At 40.0% G+C, this 23,843-nt stretch overlaps 2 protein-coding genes across 2 annotated transcripts; one reads left to right on the forward strand and one right to left on the reverse strand.

Annotated features, from left to right (window-relative positions):
* The first annotated feature begins 63 nt into the window (after nt 1–63).
* LOC116616184 (elongator complex protein 2) lies at nt 64–19,373 on the forward strand. Its single transcript, XM_032378139.2, has 24 exons — nt 64–251; nt 1,256–1,343; nt 1,516–1,586; nt 2,220–2,376; nt 3,731–3,814; nt 6,111–6,175; nt 6,299–6,365; nt 6,682–6,858; nt 7,402–7,497; nt 7,602–7,705; nt 7,928–8,059; nt 8,163–8,219; nt 8,597–8,695; nt 9,091–9,192; nt 9,861–9,938; nt 10,967–11,036; nt 11,592–11,699; nt 11,887–11,944; nt 12,647–12,719; nt 13,238–13,424; nt 13,709–13,836; nt 14,319–14,443; nt 14,767–14,871; nt 17,275–19,373. The coding sequence occupies exons 1-24, from the start codon at nt 105–107 to the stop codon at nt 17,402–17,404; spliced, it is 2,508 nt and encodes an 835-aa protein (XP_032234030.2). The 5' UTR covers nt 64–104; the 3' UTR covers nt 17,405–19,373.
* Nucleotides 14,636–23,505, reverse strand: LOC5509242. The gene is made up of 5 exons (XM_001629744.3): nt 21,892–23,505; nt 21,375–21,687; nt 21,060–21,246; nt 18,547–18,790; nt 14,636–18,033 (listed from the first exon to the last, which is right to left on the reverse strand). The coding sequence occupies exons 1-5, from the start codon at nt 22,443–22,445 to the stop codon at nt 17,691–17,693; spliced, it is 1,641 nt and encodes a 546-aa protein (XP_001629794.1). The 5' UTR covers nt 22,446–23,505; the 3' UTR covers nt 14,636–17,690.
* Between the last annotated feature and the right edge of the window lie 338 nt (nt 23,506–23,843).

Consider the following 23,843-nt stretch of genomic DNA (forward strand, 5'->3'; position numbering starts at 1 on the left):
GAAACCAAATTACCTGAATACCCTGCTCTGTCGTTTTTTTGCTCGGGGACCCTGTGGCTATGTATGACAAGGAGCGCCTGAATATTTTGTACCAAAAATCCAAAATGGTGGACGGCACTGTGAGTTCTAGTCGGTTCTCCGTAGAATATACGAGTGTAGCGTGTAACAAAGCTTCTCTATGTGCCGCCTGGGGTAGGAACGGACTTGTGGGTTATGGAGGGTGCAATTCAGTGGTGCTTTATCGTCCTCATGTGAGTATATTTGAGTGTTAATCATGATTTTGCAGTGCACCTCTATCCACGTGTCTTCTTGTGTTTGTTCAGCTATGAGTTACTCATCTATGGATAAAGTAAACGTATTTTTTTGTTTGAACTTGTGAGCCTTGATTTTCTTTGGAGGGTGGGGGGGTTGAAAATTTGATTTTTTTGGTTGCAGAAAATATATCTGGGTAGTTTAACATGTTATTCCCTGTGTATCATGCTAATTTCCGAGAAAGACCACAATTTCTTCTTCTTTTTACTCTTCTTCTTGGAAGCCCCCTCCTTCATATTTGAAAATTGTTGTGAGCATGCAAGGCGCATTTCTTGTGCAGTGAGGTTGTCACTGTGTGTGGGTGATGGTAAAAACAATATTTGTTTGGTCAGTGGCTGCTGGCTGTACATTTTGTGGTACTATAAGGTAGTAAGTGGTAGGTGAAGGTTGAGAAGGGAACTTCAAAGCTCATAATAGTTCAGGTGTCTGTAAGACCTTGTTCTTTGTTGTAGGAGCTTGAGTGTTCCCTTATGTATCAACAAGACCATATTCCTTTGTGTGCCTGTAAACACATACAGTACTCTCAGAGAATAGGGTTCAGCCACTGATATTTTACCCTTACACTTAATAAATTACTCCCCTATACAATACTATAATAGTAGCTTACACCACTACCAATGCACTACTATAGCAACAGGTGTATAAACATTGTCATTGCCAACAGCAAATGTTCATACTGTAGGTCTCATTATATTTCAACCAAATGCAGGATTAATGACATCAATGCCTTTAAATAATAATCTATTGTTGATGTACCTAAAAGAGAAGTGTGTTGCTACATGGGTAAGTCACAATTGATTAGTACCAATAAACGCCTTTGATCTTGGAACTGCCATTTGCCATTCCCTGCTGCATTGACAATGTTTTTTCACTTAGTTGTGTGTGATATTATAGATGTTTTGCTTGACAAAGGTGGAATATTTTTGGTCTGTTTTATTTTTAGAAAGAAAACTCTTCTGGATTAATAGAATGTATCTTGAATGGCCACAAAGACAGAGTGAACTGTGTAAAATGGATAAACAATCATCATGGTAAATATCAGGCTGTAAATCAAATGTTGTTAACTCAATTGACCATTTATCACTTGATTATTCCCCAGTTACTGTCCATTAGCTCTTACAAATCACAGTATATTAGTGTGCATGCCATTCAGCCATAATAAATCACACTGTGTACAATTGTATCATTTCTGTTGTTTTAAAGAACCTGAGGTTGAATTGGTCTCCGGTTCAACTGATAAAACTGCTATTGTTTGGAAAAAAGAAAATGACAATGTAAGTAGAATATGGTTCATAGTTTTCAATTCTCTCCAAATCTGCCTTTCTTATTTGCTTTTTTAAAAAGACTGTATTATTCGTGATAAGCTCTGAAACTCCACTTAGCATAATCATATAATAAAACCTCTCCAGAATGATTTCTTTGGGTTGTATGGACTATCCTGCTTATTTATGCCATAGTACTAAAAGTATTTATAAAAAAAATATACTATGTTTTAACATAGTACCAAGCTATGTTTTTACAAGGAAATTTTAAAGCCTGCAGCTTTGGTATTTTGTGCCTTCAAAGGTAAACATTTTCATATTTTTTTGAAAGCTTTTAAAATTGATTTTGAATTCTCAAATTTCCTGTTTTATGCATGTTAATTTCAACATCATCTCTATATATAATTTTAAAAAATACATTATATTCTGAAAACTTGTAAAATCATTATCTTTGTACAACATTTTCGGCTGTGGGATGCTGGAAGTTTCGTGTATTATGTCATTATTATACAGTGTGTAACAGTGACTTTATACTGCTTATGATTATTTGATTTTGTGTTTAACCTGATCTTGATAATTCATACACATTTTAAGCACATGGTATACCATGTCACGGAATGTTCATAGACATTGTTATTCTTATAGTGGATTCTATCAGCAACATTAAAAGGACATACCAATGCGATTAATGCAGTGGCTGCCATGTCAATCAAACATGCTGATGGAGCAAATAGGATATTGATAGCAACAGCCTCAGCTGACAGCTCTGTTATACTTTGGGAAAAAGCCAGTAGTCCACAAGGTAAATGTTAATGGTATTCTATAAGTGTTATACTTTGGGAAAAAGCCAATCCACAAGGTAAATGTTAATGGTATTCTATATGTGTTATACTTTGGGAAAAAGCCAATCCACAAGGTAAATGTTAATGGTATTCTATATGTGTTATACTTTGGGAAAAAGCCAATCCACAAGGTAAATGTTAATGGTATTCTATATGTGTTATACTTTGGGAAAAAGCCAATCCACAAGGTAAATGTTAATGGTATTCTATATGTGTTATACTTTGGGAAAAAGCCAATCCACAAGGTAAATGTTAATGGTATTCTATGTGTGTCTTAACTAGCGCTCAAGTTTAAGTCAAAGTGGTTTCCTAATTGCTAGTCTATGTCTACTGTATGTCTATGTCTACGTCTATGTGCATGTCTATGTCTATGTCCATGTGTCCATGTCCATGTCTATGTACTATCTTTTGTCTTTTTCTTTCCATTAAAGATAGATGATCTGCATGATTATCTTTTGAGTAAATGTGCTTCTTACAATGCTCTTGCCACCCTGTCTCATTGTTTGATCCAGTGTATGTACCAACAAAATGGGTTGTGTTTTTTGCTCTGAGTTTTTTCTCTGGGTTCAATGGTTGTCATCCCTTAACAAAACATTGTTTTGACCATTTTTTGTGACAGACATGAGTTGTGAGGTGGCTGCTACGTATTATATTTATTATTTTATTTTATATTGTATTAATTAATCTTTATTTATTATTTATTATTAGTTATTTGGAATCCTGTGATTTAGCTTAGCTACAAGGACTAATAAACGAGTATTATTATTATTATTATTATTACTACTACTACTACTACTACTATTATTATTATTATTATTATTAATATTATTATTATTATTATTATTATTATTATTATTATTATTATTATTATTATTATTATTATTATTATTATTATTATTATTATTATTATTATTATTATTATTATTACTTCTGTTGTATCTGCTCCCTCATACCTAATTCTGCAACTTGGATACAAGGAGTGCAATAAGCTTCTCAAAGTCTTTTATTTTTTACATTTTTGTATAAATCACAATTACATTGTGATATACGGCTCAGGATGTTTTTCTCAGACTCTTCTTGAGAAATCTACAGCTAGAATATCCTGTTGTTGTGTGTGTGGTGGTGTATAGACAGAATTGTATGCTAAAAGGTCTTTTTTGTTTACTTGTCATATTTCTATCATAAACTTGCTGTATCTTATTTCAATTTTGTATAGTCCATACATATGCCAGGTCATGTTTATGTTTTTATAGACTATACTTTAGTATACATTATTTATATACAGTACTGTATTGTGATAAATCTATTTTTTAGGCTCCTTCGAAAGTCTACAAACACTTTCATTTGGTTCTGGTTTTGCTCTAACAGTTGATCTGACAGTTCTTCCCCAGACTATTGGTAGGATCTGGATATATGCTTTGTTATTTTTGTTGTTGTTATTATTATTGTTGATTCTGATGTTGCAATATTACCATTGCAGTTTGTTGTTTTTATTACTGCTTTGCTGTTGTTGCTTTAGACATAATATACTCTGGTAGCTTGTTGTCGCTTCTGCTGCTGTTGTTGTCGCTTCTGCTGCTGTTGTTGTCGCTTCTGCTGCTGTTGTTGTCGCTTCTGCTGCTGTTGTTGTCGCTTCTGCTGCTGTTGTTGTCGCTTCTGCTGCTGTTGTTGTCGCTTCTGCTGCTGCTGTTGTTGTCGTTGTTACTTCTGCTGCTGTTGTTGTCGCTTCTGCTGCTGTTGTTGTCGTTGTTACTTCTGTTGCTGTTGTTGTCATTGTTACTTCTGCTGCTGTTGTTGTCATTGTTACTTCTGCTGCTGTTGTTGTCGCTTCTGCTGCTGTTGTTGTCGTTGTTACTTCTGTTGCTGTTGTTGTCGTTGTTAGTTCTGTTGCTGTTGTTGTTGATGGTACCTCTGCTGCTGTTGTTGTCATTGTTACTTCTTTTGCTGTTGTTGTCATTGTTACTTCTGCTGCTGTTGTTGTCGTTGTCGCTTCTGCTGCTGTTGTTGTCGTTGTTACTTCTGTTGCTGTTGTTGTCGTTGTTAGTTCTGTTGCTGTTGTTGTTGATGGTACCTCTGCTGCTGTTGTTGTCATTGTTACTTCTTTTGCTGTTGTTGTCATTGTTACTTCTTTTGCTGTTGTTGTCATTGTTAATTCTGCTGCTGTTGTTGTCGTTGTTACTTCTGCTGCTGTTGTTGTCGCTTCTGCTGCTGTTGTTGTCGTTGTTACTTCTGTTGCTGTTGTTGTCGTTGTTAGTTCTGTTGCTGTTGTTGTTGATGGTACCTCTGCTGCTGTTGTTGTCATTGTTACTTCTTTTGCTGTTGTTGTCATTGTTACTTCTGCTGCTGTTGTTGTCGTTGTTACTTCTGCTGCTGTTGTTGTCGTTGTTACTTCTGTTGCTGTTGTTGTCATTGTTACTTCTGTTGCTATTGTTGTCATTGTTACTTCTGTTGCTGTTGTTGTCATTGTTACTTCTGTTGCTGTTGTTGTCATTGTTACTTCTGTTGCTGTTGTTGTCATTGCTACTTCTGCTGCTGTTGTTGTCATTGTTACTTCTGCTGCTGTTGTTGTCGTTGTTACTTCTGTTGCTGTTGTTGTCGCTTCTGCTGCTGTTGTTGTCGTTGTTACTTCTGTTGCTGCTGCTGTTGTTGTCGCTTCTGCTGCTGTTGTTGTTGATGGTACCTCTGCTGCTGTTGTTGTCATTGTTACTTCTTTTGCTGTTGTTGTCATTGTTACTTCTGCTGCTGTTGTTGTCGTTGTTACTTTTGCTGCTGTTGTTGTCGTTGTTACTTCTGCTGCTGTTGTTGTCATTGTTGCTTCTGTTGCTGTTGTTGTCATTGTTACTTCTGCTGCTGTTGTTGTCATTGTTACTTCTGCTGCTGTTGTTGTCGTTGTTACTTCTGTTGCTGTTGTTGTCGTTGTTACTTCTGCTGCTGTTGTTGTCATTGTTACTTCTGCTGCTGTTGTTGTCGTTGTTACTTCTTTTGCTGTTGTTGTCATTGTTACTTCTGTTGCTGTTGTTGTCGTTGTTACTTCTGCTGCTGTTGTTGTCATTGTTACTTCTGCTGCTGTTGTTGTCGTTGCTACTTCTGCTGCTGTTGTTGTCGTTGTTACTTCTGTTGCTGTTGTTGTCATTGTTACTTCTGTTGCTATTGTTGTCATTGTTACTTCTGCTGCTGTTGTTGTCATTGTTACTTCTGCTGCTGTTGTTGTCGTTGTTACTTCTGTTGCTGTTGTTGTCGTTGTTACTTCTGCTGCTGTTGTTGTCATTGTTACTTCTGCTGCTGTTGTTGTCGTTGTTACTTCTTTTGCTTTTGTTGTCGTTGTTACTTCTGTTGCTGTTGTTGTCGTTGTTACTTCTGTTGCTGTTGTTGTCGTTGTTACTTCTGTTGCTGTTGTTCTTCTCTCTGCCTATGCAATGTTGTCATTTTTGTTGTTACTTCTATTAATGTTGCTAATTATGCTTAATGATGCTTTTCCAATGAACTCGAGATTAGTTCCCACAATCTGCCTTGCACATTGTGGCTATCATCGGACTAAATGCACAGTCTACCTCACACTTTTTGGCAATTACATGCCTGTAAAGGCGCAATACTGCTCTTTGTTTTAGCTTTTTGGAAAACCTTGACAAATGTACCATTTTGACATGAATTACCCTAACTTAATAGATCTTTCCTTGTTTTGATTTTATTTCAGTCCCCATTTTGGCATGTGGTTGTGAAGACTGTAAAATTCATCTTTTTATTGAAAATGAAAGCAAGGTAAGGTGGCAATGGACATGTTTCTACACCTTGAGATATCATTAATTGCAACCTATTCTTTAGTAGTATGCGAAGTAGTATACAGTTGTTCTCATAATGATCTACTTTTTAACGTTTATATAGTTCTCCAAAGTACAAAGTCTCTCTGGACATGACGACTGGATCAGAGACACAGAGTTTGCACTGGAAGGTTTGTGATAGTGACTATTGTTAATCTATGCCACCCCTAGTGGCTCATGACTTTTATGCAGTTCCCCTTTTCCATGAACACTTTAAAAAACCTGCTTTTTGCTTCTGGCATGTAGAATGAACTGAGTGTGTGGAAACAGCTTTGTTATCATATGTGTACTTTGCTAGCTAAGAAATTGTCATTGTTATTTCTCTGTATATTGCCATTTTTATTGTGTTATGCTATAGTTATTATTATTATTAAATTATTAGTAATTGTTATTTACCAGCCTTGAAGGCATTCTTATATTTTTTGCTGTACATCTTGTTGTATCTAGATTCAGGTGACTTGCTGCTTGCCTCTTCATCTCAAGACTGCTTCATACGAATATGGAGAATCTCTTTACAATCTGCTGGAAAGCAGCCTATTTCCCCTCAAAAGCATATGGCAAATGTTAATGAGCCATTTGGGGAGCTCAAGCTTACTTCAAACCTTTTTCAAGTCAGAGATAATGGTGAGAATTTGACCACCTATATATACTTTTGAAGTATATGTACCCATATGTGTACCCATATACCTATTTCAAAAAAAGGTTACATCCGATAATCCATGTGCCGTAACACACGGTGGTTCATGGGTAGCCTATAAACGACTGAATCCTTGTATCTGAACGTCATTAGAATGATCAAAAAAACATAAACAAGAATTCTAGAGCTTTTGAAACCAGTATTTGTATTGTATTCACACTTATTTGCTTATTTCCTTGAAGCACTGTGGGTTACGATACACTGATTCTCTGAGTGCAACCTTTATACATTTAGACTTGTCATGTACTTGTCATGTACTTTCTGCAAATTGGCCTAAAACATCAAGTTGCATATAATACATGTGCGTAAATATGGTAGCACTCGACAGTTCAATATTATTTTTTGTGTTCAAAGAGTTAACTTTCACATTACTATCTTTTCATTTCCACACTCAAAACAGCAGACTATATTGATGTCAGAATTCTTAGTTGATTAGAAAAACTCTTTTTAAAACCTTTTTTTTATTTCAGAGGCAATAAATGAGTTTTCTGTGGTATTAGAGTCAGTATTATCTGGCCATGAAGATATTGTATATGGTGTTCAGTGGCAACCTCCACAAAAACAAGGTAGAGTGCCATTGATGAGAGCACATCTTGTATGCCACTGATGACTGAACATTGATGAGCAAGGATCATGTGTAGCGTGGATGATTGTGTCATTTCATTTCCAGCTGATGGCACTTTTACTCAGCCCATGTGCCTTCTCTCTGCCTCTCTGGACAAGTCTCTCGTGATCTGGCAACCAGACCCTGATACTGGTATATGGATTGAAACGGTATAAATTATGGATGGATAAGATGCCTGACCCCTCTTCAGCAAAACTTAATGTCTGAGAACTCCCCCTTGTCTCTTCCTCACATTATTTGCTTGGTTTCTATTTCCACTAATACCTTTGGTTTCTATTTCCATAAAACCTAACGGAAACGCTTGCTACATAGGTTAAAAAAAGACTTAAACATCACAATTTGTTTTTGAGACATTTATTTCACTATGCCAGATGCGAGTTGGGGGTGTGGGCGGGACAACGTTAGGGTTCTACGGAGGGATGTTCAGCCCAGATGCAAGGACAGTACTTGGACACAGCTTCCAGGGAGCTTTTCACCTTTGGACAAATGAATCATCTGAGCAGGTTTGATGTATTGATTGCACTACGATATTTTAATTGTCGTTGAATAATTCATTTTAATTGTACTTATGATTGCCCCTTGTGTCGTTGATATATTTATTCATAGAGCAATAACTCATGGCGTCCTGGAGTAACTATTGGAGGCCATTTCGCTCCGGTGCAGGTAAAGTCAGTTGATATCTTGTGGTAAACAATGCGCTGAGACAATGACTCATGTTTTGAAAACAAGATTTGCAATCTTTCTAAAATAGTCCATGGCTCACAAAGCTCTTTGGCATTTTCGCTTTGTAGAAATGTTGCACATTGAAAGCTCAACTGGTTTTTGAGGGGGAACCATTATGACCTCACAACAAAAGCTTCAGTACTTTGTGTTAACTGCGTGTTTTATTTTTTTATGATCAGAATCTCTGTGATTCAGCCACCATTTTAAATTGATAGAATGAGAAGACCCAGGGGATGTGGTTATTGTCGGTTGTTTATTTATGTACAAATATCCACAAGACTCTTGTAGAAACATGCACGTTCATCCCTTTCTCTAAGGACATCTGCTGGGAACCCAGGGAAGGCCAGTTTCTATTGAGCGTCAGTAGTGACCAGACGACCCGACTTCATGCACCATGGAGGAGGTCTGGACACCAGGTGACGTCATCTCTTAATCCACAAGAATCCGAGGGCTTCGAACACTGTTGACAGTGACCTCTGTGGTGCTCTTAATTAATGGCACTATAGCCTCGTCAGCAGTTTCTATATTCTTTACCAACTTTTGTACTTGCTGTGCTGCTTTATCGGCAAAGCTAAAATATATGGTCTCTGGCTCAGTTACAGTGCGACAGGCGCTATTTTTAAGAACGCGAGGGAAACCCTAGGTTTTTATGCACGGGATTTTTAACAGTTCAACAAATTTGTTGCATATGAACCGGTTGAAACCCATTGGTTAAAAAAAGTTCATATAAAGGAACATCTGCTCAGAAAAGTGGCGCCCCCCTGCCCCTCCCCTTTCGGCGCCCCTGACTAAGCCTTTTGTGTGGATTCAGACCACGTGGCACGAGATTGGTCGGCCCCAGGTCCATGGCTATGACATGCAGTGTGTTACTATGCTGAACAGATACACCTTGGCGTCAGGTGCAGAGGAGAAGGTAACCATTTTTACATCTTCCATCCCCAGTGGGGCTTCTACCATTTTGGTATGAAGATACTCATCAAAAATGTAAAGGTCTGGACCTAAATTGGCGTGTAAGGTGCATATGAAATGCCCTTAAAGATAAAGACAATTCTGAAGGGTGTTCTAAGGCTTCTTAAGTTTTAACTTCAAAAGCATGTAAAGTGTTTACATTTCTACGATTCAGAGAATGTGACCGAAAAAGGGATAGCATGAGGCTACTGTAAATGCTGCTGAATAAGATCCCTAAAGGCTGATCTAGACAGCACGAGTCGTATGCGACCTGCCTAGGACATGTCTTAGTCTTAAAATTACACACTACGACATTCGTAGTCGAGCATTGCAGCGAAGTCGTAGGCTGCTTTACGCTCTACGAATCGGTTTTTAGTGCTTTCGCATACACCTAAATCGTGCTGTGTAAATCAGCTGTAAGAGATACCGCGATTCATTAACGTCCGACACTAAAAGATGCGGCGAGAAACCTACACGTACCATAACTTAACAACAATAACTATAATAAATAATGTGTCACCTCCCTTTTGAAGGTTGTTTTGTGGTCGTGGTGGTACCGACACTCGACGCTCTTATGACTCTCTGTCACTCTCCATTATGTCGCTTGATGGATAGTTATGTGATTGGCTACAGGTCGTGCGCGTATTCAAGGCACCACAGCAGTTCTTAATAACCCTCCAGTCATTGTGTGGTGTCCAGGAGGCTGTCATGGTAAGTAACACGACATTTCATAGAAACCCACTAGTTATTGAAAACTTTCAGTCATTGTTCCGTGTCCAGGAGGCTGATATTGTAAGTAGCACGACATTTCATAGAAACCCTCTAGTTATTGAAAACTTCCAGTCATTGTGTGGTGTCCAGGAGGCTGATATGGTAAGTACCACAACAGCTCTTGAAACTCTCAGAAACTCTACGATCGTTGTTTGGAGGCTGATACGGTGGTTGCAGTTTTTGCAAACTTTAACACATTGACTCCTGGCTATTTTTGAGCTACATCTAATCAGCGGTATCCAAACTTTCCAACAATGCTTTGCCGTCCCATCTCTAATCCTTCGTCGCTGTGCTAAATCGAACAATCACCACAGCTCTCCTAAATGCTGTCTTTTCCTGAAACCAAACTGATTCCAAAATTGTTTGCACTGCTATTCTGGGTCTGTATGACCTAGAATTTATTTGTTTGGCTTTGAGGTAAAAAGACTTATAAAAGACCGTCTCACTTTAGGGAGTGTTGACTGGCCCTCCCCTCGTAAACTTTTCCATGGATCTCCCAGAATGCTTTGAAATCTTTTATGTCAAGTGAATATTGTGTTTTATGGGTATCGAAATGGGACCTGGAGGATCAGAACAAAGTTATCTATTTGTGTCTTGAGCTGTTTTTGCTGATCTCTTTCCCTTGTGAGGAATTTTGCGTGTTTTGTAGAGAGGGTTGATTCTGCTGTTTTTCCGTGTTCGATTTGAAATTTGTCAAAAAACCGGTTGAGGGGTCAATGTGTTAAATCCATTCTTTGGTTATCAGGATGCTGTTTGGTAAGTAAGCCAAAAGTTATTGGAAACGTTTCAGTTGTCGTGATGTGTCAAAACATTTATTTTAATTCAAGATAATTTTTATGAGATGATTAGAGTATGGTAGTTCTTTTCAAGCGAGAACGTTGTTGCATAAAAGTGTGAGCTAAGTTCTTGTTTGCCAGTTGTACATGGTTTGTTAAGGTTTCGCGCTGTTGCTTTGTCTTCTTTTCCAGGAAAACATCGAGCTTCCGCTCGGTGCTAGTGTGCCTGCGCTAGGATTATCAAATAAGGCTGTGTTTGAAGGTTAGTGTGCTCAAGCGATCCACAAATGTCCTTATCAATATCATTTTATGGCCAATGCGCGTAGCGGGGTGCACACACACCCCTCCGGTCTTTTCTTAGAAAACGTAATTGAATTTTAGACTTATTTGCATAGACATAGACATGTTATAGGCATCTTGTGGCCATAGAAATTGCATTACAAAGACCCTTTTGTAAGTGACCTCAAAGACCTCTGTGTCTTTAAGAATTACCTTCCTGAATAAAAGTCATTAGTTACAACCGATTTCAACTTCACTCTGTGAAGATCATGATACTTTGTTCTGCAATGCTCAAATGACTTTATTCTCGATTTTTCTCACCTTTTTTGAGTATCCTGTAATCTTGCGTGCCAACTAAATGAATTATACTTTTTAATCATTCTTCTAGATTTTTCAAACTGTAGTATAATGGGTAATGTTACTTCCCCATTTCTGTATTGGTTTTGCAACAGCGTATAACAAAAGTACCTTCATTCCAGCTTTTCCCGTTTCAGAGTCAAATTCAAATGTTAACTTCTAGGCTGCAATGGTATTTTAGGTGATGTAGGTGTTACAAAGGAGCATTCCGCCGACTCCAACCTTTCAGTGAATACGTCTGCGTTTGCCAGCGAGGAACCCGCCCCCTTTACGCCGATGGTTTTATCAGGTCAGTGGTGTTGTATGCAGTCTTTTTCTATAAAAGTCAAATATTTTTCGGTTTTAAATGCTATAGGTAGGGTCGGTTCTCAGTTGCACGATAAAGAAGGAAGCCCAGAGTAAGAAAAATACAGGATTCAATGCAACACCGCAATTTTGAATAAGGCCTTATTGCTTGTTTTTGTATTTTTATTTAGTGCCACCCACGGAAGACGTCCTGCTTCAGAACACTTTATGGCCAGAAGCGCAGAAACTGTAAGTAAAGATACCAAGTAATGGTTATGTCTTGATACCATGATTATTAAAACGATCAAGGAACGATCCCCGTGACTTTTTACGACTCTATAAAAAATGCCCACCGCAATCGCTAAACACAAATGGTGAACCAGCTTACCCTATTTTTTCACTCTACTACGCTACTGTTGCTGATATACATTTAGCTGTCCCACAAATAAAGCACCAAAGCCTCCCATAATTGGCCTCTAGCAACCCACGCTTAGGTGTAGATTGTAGTTTAGACTTTTTGAGGCTATTGCCTGTTTAGTGTCTAGCCAGCTGTCAATTTACACTTAAACTATACATCTATTACCCAGCGCTACCAGTCACCAACAACTTTACGTTGTTTTTTAATAGCCTAACAGCTCGTTGTACATTCAATGCTCATAATATCGGGTGGTGTTGTGACTTAAGTTCGTATATGAAGCATCGTGTTGTTTAGTTACGGACATGACCTTATATGGGCCTTATCGTGTTGTTTAGGTGCGAACATGACCTTATATGGACCTAATCGTGTTGTTTAGGTGCGAACATGACCTTATATGCGCCTAATCTAGTTACGGACATGACCTTATATGGGCCTAATCGTGTTTTGTAGGTGAGAGCATGACCTTAGGTATATAGGCCTAAGCGTGTTGTTTAGTTACGGACACGACCTTATATGGGCCTTCTGTTGTTCAGGTATGGACATGGCTATGAGATTTTCTGCGTGGCTTCAAGCCCTGATGGATCTCTGCTGGCAACATCTTGTAAGGTAAAGTCCGGTTCTAACATGGTCCCTGTAAGGTTAAGCCCGGTACTGAAATGGTCCCTGTAAGGTACTCCAACAACCTGACACCACTCGTAATTTCTGTTTTTTTTCCTCGGCGATAAACTGATACCATGGCAACTCGGGGTATTTAGGGATTAATAACATGTATCCCTTCAAACAGTGAGATGATTATTAAAAATCTTCACCGCCTCCGCCTGCGGCATCGGGACCCTCGCGCCATGGTATAACTTATAATAAACAATCACATGGATTTTAGAGTGCAACCTTATTTGAAATAGGTATATGCTTGCTAGCTATTTGCCACAAAGAGACGAATCTTACCCTCCAATATGACACATTAACTTCAGTCATTCATGCCAAGGAAGGTGATTTGAAATAAAAAGTAATGTGAATTGGAACCATTTCGGAAAGAGTGATTCGGCAGCGGCTCGGACAACGAGGAGTGACTCGGAATAGACTAAGTATTTTGAGCAGCTTTGTCTCTTCCCTTTCTTCCTCAGGCGACAAAACCTGAACACGCATGCGTTATTCTGTGGGACGCAAACATATGGAAGCAAGTCTGCTCTTTACCAGGTCACTCACTCACCGTTACACAAATCGCCTTCAGTCACTCTGGGCAGCGTATACTCTCTGTCTCACGTGATCGTTCCTGGGCTGTGTTTCGGCTAAGACAGGATGACCTCGATGGTAGGTGACGTTATTTAGGCTACGCTGTCACTTATACATTCGGCTCATCTCAGGTTAAACTTTCCGAACCCCACGTTACGCATTCACGCATTGCCTGATGTTAGGTCATATCGGGTAACGCCACATAGGGTAACGCCTCAGGCAATGGTCACGTCGGGTAACGCCACAAATAACGGTCACGTTGGGTAACAACTCAGGTAACGGTCACGCTTTTATGGTGACGCCAAAGTCGCTTCACGATATAAAACGTCCCTGTTATGAGTGATCTACTCGTTGTGTGGCAGGGCCTCTGTACCAGCTCGTCTCGCATAGCAGCACGTTACCCAAACCCAAGCAGCACAGCAGGATCATTTGGTCATGTTCCTGGAGTCATGACGATAAATACTTCATAACAGCGTCCAGAGATAAAAAGGTCAGTCATCCTTTGCTAGTGTCAGGCGGTCGACGGACGGAGAGGAAGAGGGAGAGACTGAAGGACGGATGGACGGAGAGGAAGTGGGGAAGGGGAGGGAGATGAAAAGGGGGAGGGAGGGAGAGGGACGGAGGGGCAAAGGACCACCATAAATACTTCTGTACAGAGAAGGTGAATAATCACACCAAGTATCGGTGTTTGCCTTGCGGACAGAGAAAGGGCTTTGCGTGATGGGGTACGGGTTGCTACGATAGGTGCTCCATAAATCAATAAGCAATATCAATAAGGGCGTGCTCGAGGGTTCACAGAAAGGGGTTTGAGGACCATTGGAAGGGAGGACGGGGAAGCATTGCAATGGTTTTATAACCAGCCAGCAGAAGGTATATGTTCAACAAGTGACTTGAAGTAAAGAGGACCCAGTAACTTTCAGTTGCAAATTATTCTCGAGTATTATGCGCCATTGGATACTCTCTTTGTCCAAGGTGATTATGTGGGGACTTGACAACACTGCAGATAAAGAGACCTGGGTACCAGTGTCCAGTCCACTGGACGTCGGCGAGCCTGCAACCGCTGTAGACTTAGCGCCATGCGCACTAAAGAACGCACGGTAAAAAGAACCTAATTTTTTGTGTCACATAAACTCATATGTATACGATATCGGGCTGTTAAATGGTTGATAATTTGTAAAGGAATCTTTTCTGATGGTTGTCTTCCCCCTAATATATAGTCCTTATTCGCGTCAAAGCGCCCATTTCCATAGTTATGATAATTTTGAAATACTATTTAAAATGATAGTAAATATTTGCAATACTTGCTTTATTATAAATGTGGAGGCAATTCCTTTTTTTCTTTTTAATTCTACACTTTTCAAAACATGTATTCCATTCCATTCCATTCATGCAAGCTCTAAACCCGTATCTTTTTCAATAGGTACTTGGCCGCGGTCGGCTTAGAGTCGGGCCGAATCATGCTGTACTCTTGGTCAGCGGATATTTCATCTGCGCCTGCGCACTGGGTAGCTGAAGTATCGATTGAGTATCCTTTTGAAAATTGATGCGTGATGCGTGATTGCGTTCTCTACTTCCCATGCTTTCCATAGATCTTACAGCAGGCGTGAAAACAAAACGAATGCGTTAACGATCTCCAAATCACAAAGCAAATGAAATGCACACTCTTGTTAACAGTGTACCAAGCTCTGTATGCAGCCATGTCTTGCCTTACGGGCACCTCGCTATTACCAACACTTTATCAACCCTTACCTCATGACACCTCGCTAACACAAACACTTTATTAACCCTTGCCTTATGACACCTCGCTAACACAAACACTTTATCAACCCTTGCCTTATGACACCTCGCTATTACCAACAATTTATCAACCCTTACCTTATGACACCTCGCTAACACAAACACTTTATCAACCCTTGCCTTATGACACCTCGCTAACACAAACACTTTATCAACCCTTGCCTTACGACACCTCGCTAACACAAACACTTTATCAACCCTTGCCTCATGACACCTCGCTAACACAAACACTTTATCAACCCTTGCCTCATGACACCTCGCTAACACAAACACTTTATCAACCCCTGCCTCATGACACCTCGCTAACACAAACACTTTATCAACTCTTGCCTCATGACACCTCGCTAACACAAACACTTTATTAACCCTTGCCTTATGACACCTCGCTAACACAAACACTTTATCAACCCTTGCCTTACTGACACCTCGCTAACACCAACACTTTGTCAACCCTTGCCTCACGACACCTCGCTAACACAAACACTTTATCAACCCTTACCTTATGACACCTTGCTAACACAAACACTTTATTAACCCTTGCCTCATGACACCTCGCTAACACAAACACTTTGTCAACCCTTGCCTTACGACACCTCGCTAACACAAACACTTTATCAACCCTTGCCTCATGACACCTCGCTAACACAAACACTTTATCAACCCTTGCCTTATGACACCTCGCTAACACAAACACTTCATCAACTCTTGCCTTATGACACCTCGCTAACACAAACACTTTATCAACCCTTGCCTTACTGACACCTCGCTAACACAAACACTTTATCAACCCTTGCCTTATGACACCTCGCTAACACAAACACTTTATCAACTCTTGCCTTATGACACCTCGCTATCACCGACACTTTATCAACTCTTGCCTTACTAACACCTCGCTAACACAAACACTTTATCAAACCTTGCCTTATGACACCTTGCTAACACAAACACTTTATCAACCCTTACCTTATGACACCTCGCTAACACAAACACTTTATCAACCCTTGCCTTATGACACCTCGCTAACACAAACACTTTATCAACCCTTACCTTATGACACCTCGCTAACACAAACACTTTATCAACCCTTGCCTTATGACACCTCGCTAACACAAGCACTTTATCAACCCTTGCCTTATGACACCTCGCTAACACAAACACTTTATCAACCCTTGCCTTATGACACCTCGCTAACACAAACACTTTATCAACTCTTGCCTTATGACACCTCGCTAACACAAACACTTTATCAACCCTTGCCTTACTGACACCTCGCTAACACAAACACTTTATCAACCCTTGCCTTATGACACCTCGCTAACACAAACACTTTATCAACTCTTGCCTTATGACACCTCGCTATCACCGACACTTTATCAACTCTTGCCTTACTAACACCTCGCTAACACAAACACTTTATCAAACCTTGCCTTATGACACCTCGCTATCACCGACACTTTATCAACTCTTGCCTTATGACACCTCGCTATCACCGACACTTTATCAACTCTTGTCTTACTAACACCTCGCTAACACAAACACTTTATCAAACCTTGCCTTATGACACCTCGCTATCACCGACACTTTATCAACTCTCGCCTTACTAACACCTCGCTAACACCGACACTTTATCAACTCTTGCCTTATGACACCTCGCTATCACCGACACTTTATCAACTCTCGCCTTACTAACACCTCGCCATCACCGACACTTTATCAACTCTTGCCTTATGACACCTCGCTATCACCGACACTTTATCAACTATTGCCTTATGACACCTCGCTAACACAAACACTTTATCAACCCTTGCCTCATGACACCTCGCTATCACCGACACTTTATCAACTCTTGCCTTATGACACCTCGCTATCACCGACACTTTATCAAATCTTGTTTTACTGACACCTCGCTATCACCGACACTTTATCAACTCTTGCCTTACTAACACCTCGCTATCACCGACACTTTATCAACTCTTGCCTTACTAAGACCTCGCCATCACCGACACCCAGTAAATGAGAGGAAACCCTCGCTGCAAATCCTGGCTACGAACCTAATTGTTAAAACCTATTTGTTTAAATGCGGGGGTTTGCTTCCTTCTGTCCACACTATTCCTTAACCTGTATTTCGCAGGTACCACTCTCTTGTTGTGAAACGGTTGCGCTGGCGGCCGAAGCCCGCAAAGCACGACTGTCGCTTGCATTTCGCCAGCTGTAGCGCGGACCACAGCGTGAAAATCTTCGAAATATCAGGTGTAGAATAACCCAGGCAGCGCGTAGTACTATTCACCAACAAAGACATTGAATGAAAAAGGATTTAGGAGTTTGGTCTTCTGTTGAATGTCTCCTTTACGGGCCATCACGTGACATTCTCGTGTTATTTACTTGTCACGTGTCGTAATCTGGTCATTTGCTTGCCATAGATACATGTCTCATGTGTCCGTCAGGCGCATCCCTAGTTTGGGACAAATCAATCCTCGGCTTGCCTTCAGGACCACCTCCCCAACAACCCTTTCAAGCTCTCATCTCGCAGCCACCGAGCCTCGTGTGTTATTTGTAAAAGTTTGCGAGTAGCAGCGGGCAATCTAGTTTAGGGTACTCATAATCATAGAACAATTCCACGTGTTGTGGTTTGTCTCGGGATGTCCCGCCACTGTACCCGCAATCCCGTAGCTTCAGCCCTTGGTCGAGAATTTCGGTTTCCGCTCTCTGCTCTTTCTTCGTAGCTTTTTTCCTCAAAATCCGGATATCTACCGCTGACCCCCCTAACTCGCTCTTCACAATCCGTGTTATTCCATATATGGTTATGTCTGACTTCACGTGGGTGGTGAACTGACCAATGAAAGCGTCCTTATATGGTAGTCCCAAATTTGTCAAGTGCAGACAAATGTATCTGCAAGGAACGGAATAATAACAAGCAATTATCTTGGAGTATGCTTTTTTTCTCCTGGAGTTTTAAGCTTTTCATTTTTTGCGCTGGAAAGGCTTGACCGTTAATGTCCATTTTTAGCGCCCAGCTTCAGATAAGCCTACCCATCCCTCTCTCGAACTATATCTCGTATTGTAACGATAAACAAACACAAAGACTGATTAATAAGAGAAATAATTTGCCTTTGGGCGATTAGTGAGTTTAAAACAACGATGGAAAACATGGAATCCCATATACATTTCAACGTAGAAAGCCCAGGTTTCACGGTATATCGTGGAGGAAGGTGAACGTTCCCGTCGTAAATCCAGACATCTTTGTACGCTAATGCAAAACAAATTTGGTATTAAGCTCTAAGCATGGTCTGCTTAAAGTCCGAAATAACAGTAATAAGTAAGGAGGACAAGGTCTGATCCAGACTGTGGTATCCGTCAACCTAAAAAATATCCCACAATTGGATGGACCACCTGATCAACTTACCTTGGAGCCTCGTTTAGAACAGGTTCCCAGATCCCAATCTCGCAGTTTGGACACGGTCGTAACTGGACTCTAGAGTCCAGTCCCTCTTGACCCTTTTCTTTGTCTGTGGAGACCCTGCGAGCGACGGCCCCATTTCGCAGCGTCCGCTTGATCTTACTGACCTCGTTGTAATCAATCGTCTCGTCGTTATCTTCGTCGAGTGACATCGCCAACATGTAGGCCTCGGTCATCGTCACCGGCGCCCCTATTACAGGCAAAAGAGGGTCAGCGGTGAATATCAGAGCCATTTTTAACTCATATGATAGAGGATCAGCGGTGAATACCAAGGCCTGTACGTATACATTTTCAGTACACATGGTATCTGTCTGTTTTTAAAAGAGACCCTAGTACACTTGGTACTGGGTGCTGACCGAGTTTAATACAAGAGCCCATAGTACACTTGGTACTGGGTCAGCGGTAATACGGTTATACAAGAGCCCATAGTACACTTGGTTCTGGGTTTATCGGTTTTGTCCAGTGCCCAAACGCGTGAGGTCTTATGTAGTCTCCCAGAAATTAAAATTCAGATCGTATGGAGAAGTGGGGCTTTTACATCAAATTTCGAATTTTATATTAAAAATGCGTTCAATAGCTAAGATTAGCTACATTAACTTTTATTTTTTTAATCTAGTCACTACTAGGGATAAATGAAAAACGATCAAGGCAATGTAAATACCTTAGGAATATCCACTCGAGTTTTTTGTTAAACAGAAAAATGAAAGTTACTTTAATTAATCTTTTTGAGACACCCATTATATATAAAGAAAATAAAAACCCTGAAAACAAAAGAGTTCTCAAAGTGTTGTAAATGCATTAATAATACAGTGCTATATACTTTCTAATTCTCATTAATTTATTTGCTATACTGTTCGACTAGTGAATTTTATTTAACGTTATCCAAATGACAAAAATATAACGGAGCTACAAGGCATCGTATTTAGAAAGGGTTAATTAAAATAAAATAAGTGCATTATTTACTTTCGGTTAATAGTCTGTTTATAAATCGAAAACCAGTTTGCGTATCTAATATTCTCTTGATTAGAGTTTATCACCAGGAAAAATTCTGCTTTATATACATGTTGAGTTTAGCCTCACCTTTATAAAGCTGGAAAAGAATCGAGTGATGCTTTTAATTCTTTCGGGCCTTACTTCGCTTGTGAATGTTTTATAATCGCTGTTATTGCTAAACACTATACAAAAGGTGCCTATGGAATGAATCCTCTGTGTGGATAGGACGGAACCATCTTATCAAGTGGAGCGAGCGCTTACACCTGCTCCATTTTGATGTTTTGGTTCATAGCAAATAGTGTTTTGCGAATCCGAAGGAACAATGCATGTTTCAAGATTATTTCCTTCAAGATCTGCTATCACTTCCAATAGGCTGCTATCTTTTCTTTTGAATTTTTGATTTAAAAAAAAATGGTATGAAAATCCGAATTTTAGTATATATTTTAAAAGTAAAACCAGAACATAATTAAGCCTTTTAAAGGCTAAAATTCCAAAGTGAAATTAAGGCCATTAGTAAAAGAAAAAAAATGGTTGCATATTTTGTTGTCCTTTTCTTAATTGTAAGATGTTTTCGACCAATCCGAAAACTTGTCAATGGTAAAATAAAAGATGGAAGTTTTTACATCTGAGAAGTAGTCATTACATCGTAATTCTATATCAAATCTCTCTATTTCTTTGCCCTTTTTCATTTTTTTTTCTGCAACACTGCCCAAATTTTCAAGACGAAGGTTCCGACATTGGCAGGGCCGGCTTCTACGCGAATCAGTTGTAAACAGGGCTGGTGTGTGGGATGGGTTGTGGGGTGGGTTAGTGGTGTGTCTGTGGGTTTATGTCAATCAATCTTGTTTTGAAAACTGTCGGTTCTCTAGCTCACCCGGTCAATTCCTTATCAGGACATTACATACCACATTTTGAAGTTTTCCGGGTTTTTTTTGTCGCCCTAGAGCTATGTACGTCGAGCATTTCCAGGTAATCTTGGAGGAATTCGTGTTTTATACGATTTTACAGGCCACCATTTTGAAAATAGAGTTTTTAGAAAATCACAAGTTTCTCGCGCTCACCCCAGTCTCTTTTGGACCGGTAAGGGTTAGGGTAAGGTAAGGGTGTGATGAGTGGGGTGAGGGTGTGTTGAGTGGGGTAAGGGTGCGTTGAGTGGGGGTAAGGGTGTGTTGAGTGGGGGTAAGGGTATGTTGTGTGGGGTAAGGGTGTGTCGATTGGGGGTAAGGGTGTGATGAGTGGGGGTAAGGGTGTGATGAGTGGGGGTAAGGGTGTGATGAGTGGTGGTAAGGGTGTGTCGAGTGGGGTAAGGGTGTGTTGAGTGGGGGTAAGGGTGTGTCGAGTGGGGGTAAGGGTGTGTTGAGTGGGGTAAGGGTAAGACTGTTAGTTGGGGGTAAAGGTATGTCTTTTAGATGGGAGTAAGGGTCTGTCTGTTGGGTAGGGTGGGGTAAGGACCGACCGTGACTTACCTAAGTCTTGCATTCCAAGAAAGAACTCGTCGTAGCTAAGTTTGCCGCTGTTGTCTGTGTCAAATCGTTTGAAGACGTCGATAAGACGGTAATAATTGAATGTAAACCACTCTAACATTTTCTCTGGAAACGCGGAAAATCTTTTCGCGGAATTACAGAGCTCTTCTGCCAAGTCCGCTAACTCTTGCTGAAACAAATAAATAAATAGTAACGATGACAAGGGGGATAACAGAAACCGGAGCTCCTTAAATTATACATTTTTGTTCCTCACCTCGACCCTTCGAATCCCATCGTTGAAACTGATAATATACATACCTTGTTGGAAAAGAGAACACTTTTTCGTCGGTAAGATGTAAGAGGAATTTTCCTGTTTGGTTTGCCCTTGTCCTCGTAGATCGTGACAAGTCGGTTTTCAGCCCACTTCTCCTCGTCGCTACTACCCTCAGTCTCCCTCGCCGCCCCCTCCTTCCTGCTTCTGCCCCTAACGGTATGGGCTTCTGCCACCTCCCTCCCTGGTGTGTCTGCCGAGTACCCCCACCATGTGTCTTCTTGCATTCTGGGGCAGTGGTCATAGGTGCCATCAGTATCTTTAAAACCAGCTTGGGGCTGGAACGCGTTTCTGGTGTATCTGCAGAAAATAAGGCTTGTTAAAGTGCAAGATACATTAAGAAGAGATAGTATGTTCCACCTTTATATGCACACTTTTACATTCGTTCGCACATTTGTTTAACGGCTTGGCGTCAACTAGGTTTTCAAATAGCGTTAACTTTGACACATGATGAAAAAAAAAAAAAGAAAATGTGCATCTTCCTACACGATACTACATTCATACCGTTGATTTTTCATCTTGCTCTTTCCCTTCTTGCTTGACATTTCTCTGTATACTGTTCTCCGTCCAGCGAAACTAGAATTCCCTTGTATCACCTCCTTATTACACCTGCCGAGGGCATCCTTGTAGTAGGGGCTGTTCTCGTCTGCTATCACTCTCGCGACCAACTCTTGCCAAGTCCTCACCGAGGTGTCAGAGCTCACACTTATACTATCATCACTATTCTCCCCATCTTGGTACAAGCCAGAATGCTTTAGATTAAACAGATAACCTTCCCCAAGATTCTTATCTGTGGTTTTATTTTCCATTGACGCCAAATTAGTTATCGCTGGTAACGATACGCCTACCTCTATACCGCCTTTATGGATGTCGCCGTTACGAAATCCTATAGGAACTGTTGCAGGTCTGATAGATGGTAGAATATCAAGGTTTTCTCTCTCGGTTCTTGCGTCGGAATGATGGTTCAATCGCTGCACCCAGCTTCTGACAGCTGCTTTTCTCTCGTTTTCAAAGCAATTCTCCCCCCAACTTTGCGGTCCCAATAATCGGCGATGCATTTTTACAATATTTGTGCAAAACCCGCTTCAATTGTTTTACTCGTGTTTTACTTACTTCATAAAACTATCCCGTAGAACTTGTGGTCATTATTTGGTTAAAAAGTTCTCGTTTGTTTTTTCTTAGTTTGTATTTCTTGTTCATTAAATACGTTCGTCTTACATCATTTATCCAATGACAACAGATATGCGTTGATGGAACTATTGTGTGAACCGCAAGCAACAGTAATCGGTTTTCAGTTTAGAAAATTAATTATTCACACTTTAACGCACGCGAAGTGCCAAACATCTTATAAGTAAATTCTTGTCGTTGGGTAGAATTGACTATTTATTATTTTAGTGAACAAGAGAATAGAATCTGAGAACGCATTCCCTTGAATAGTTTTTTTCTATTATGATAGTGGTCTCGAATGTATTTTTTTAGGAAAATTGTTATTTTTAGTCATGCTTTCTGATTGGTTGACACTAATGTACTGTAATTTGTATTTTTTCCTAAATTAATCATCTTTGCGTAAGTCTTGGCAAAGGCAGGCGCAGCGGTTTTTAGTAATCTTGCACTGGTGTCGTCTATTCCGATTGCCATGTTTACTTGAAGGCCATTCAGGTAAAGATACCACCTTCATGATTTTTTTTTTGTCAAAAAAAATATCTATTTCTCTACAAGATGTTGTAGATAGATACGATATTGGTGGTGATTTCTCGTTATTCTCTAATCACGGAGTATCTGATTATGTCCTCGTCTGGAGTAAGGTGGGCCTCTGGGAGCGATTGTTGGTATGTTTCATAATGTTTTATTCTTTTTTCTACAACACTTGCGCGTAATCTCACAGGTAACCCAAGCGCTCGGTTTGTATCCTAGTACGCAAGAGAATTTGTATATTGATGAAAAAATAAAAAAATGAAAGAAAGTAGACTTCATATTGGACTCTCTTTATTATTGTCTCTTTGGGATCTCTCCTGAGTATTATGGGCCCATTTTACACGTTTCCCTTTCACCGCCCCTATAACACGAGAGACGTCGAAAAGAGTAAAATGGGCCCATAATACTCAGGAGAGATCCCAAAAACAGACAATACTAAAGTCAGTCCACTAGAAAGTCTATTTTTTTTTAAAGTTTTTATTGTTTTATTACTATACAAATTCTCTTGCGTACTAGAATGCAAACCGAGTGCTTGGGTTACCTGTGATAGTCTCACTTTCTGATTAGTTGTTAGCTATTGGTAAATCCACGGGATTCGTCATTCACACAATCCTTGCAGAGACGAACCTTGATTCAAATTCTAGAAATTCTGTTCTCAATCTTTTATATTAAATGTATTTTCCATCTTTACAAAGCACACAAAAAAATTACAGAAGACTGCAGGGTTTTGAAGCTAAAGTTTTCAATTTTCGTGTACCAGC

Source organism: Nematostella vectensis, chromosome 6 (assembly GCF_932526225.1).
Source record: "Nematostella vectensis chromosome 6, jaNemVect1.1, whole genome shotgun sequence".
In the NCBI taxonomy this organism is placed as follows: Eukaryota; Metazoa; Cnidaria; class Anthozoa; order Actiniaria; family Edwardsiidae; genus Nematostella; species Nematostella vectensis.

Coding starts and splice junctions, on each gene's coding strand:
- LOC116616184 (XM_032378139.2), top strand. CDS start 105: ATGGTGGACGGCACTGTGAGTTCTAGTCGGTTCTCCGTAGAATATACG. Junction 6,366..6,681: donor CACAGAGTTTGCACTGGAAG/GTTTGTGATAGT, acceptor TGTTGTATCTAG/ATTCAGGTGACTTGCTGCTT. Junction 8,060..8,162: donor CAAATGAATCATCTGAGCAG/GTTTGATGTATT, acceptor ATTTATTCATAG/AGCAATAACTCATGGCGTCC.
- LOC5509242 (XM_001629744.3), bottom strand. CDS start 22,445: ATGCATCGCCGATTATTGGGACCGCAAAGTTGGGGGGAGAATTGCTTT. Junction 18,791..21,059: donor TCTTGGAATGCAAGACTTAG/GTAAGTCACGGT, acceptor TGCCTGTAATAG/GGGCGCCGGTGACGATGACC. Junction 18,034..18,546: donor GTTCTAAACGAGGCTCCAAG/GTAAGTTGATCA, acceptor CGTTCCTTGCAG/ATACATTTGTCTGCACTTGA.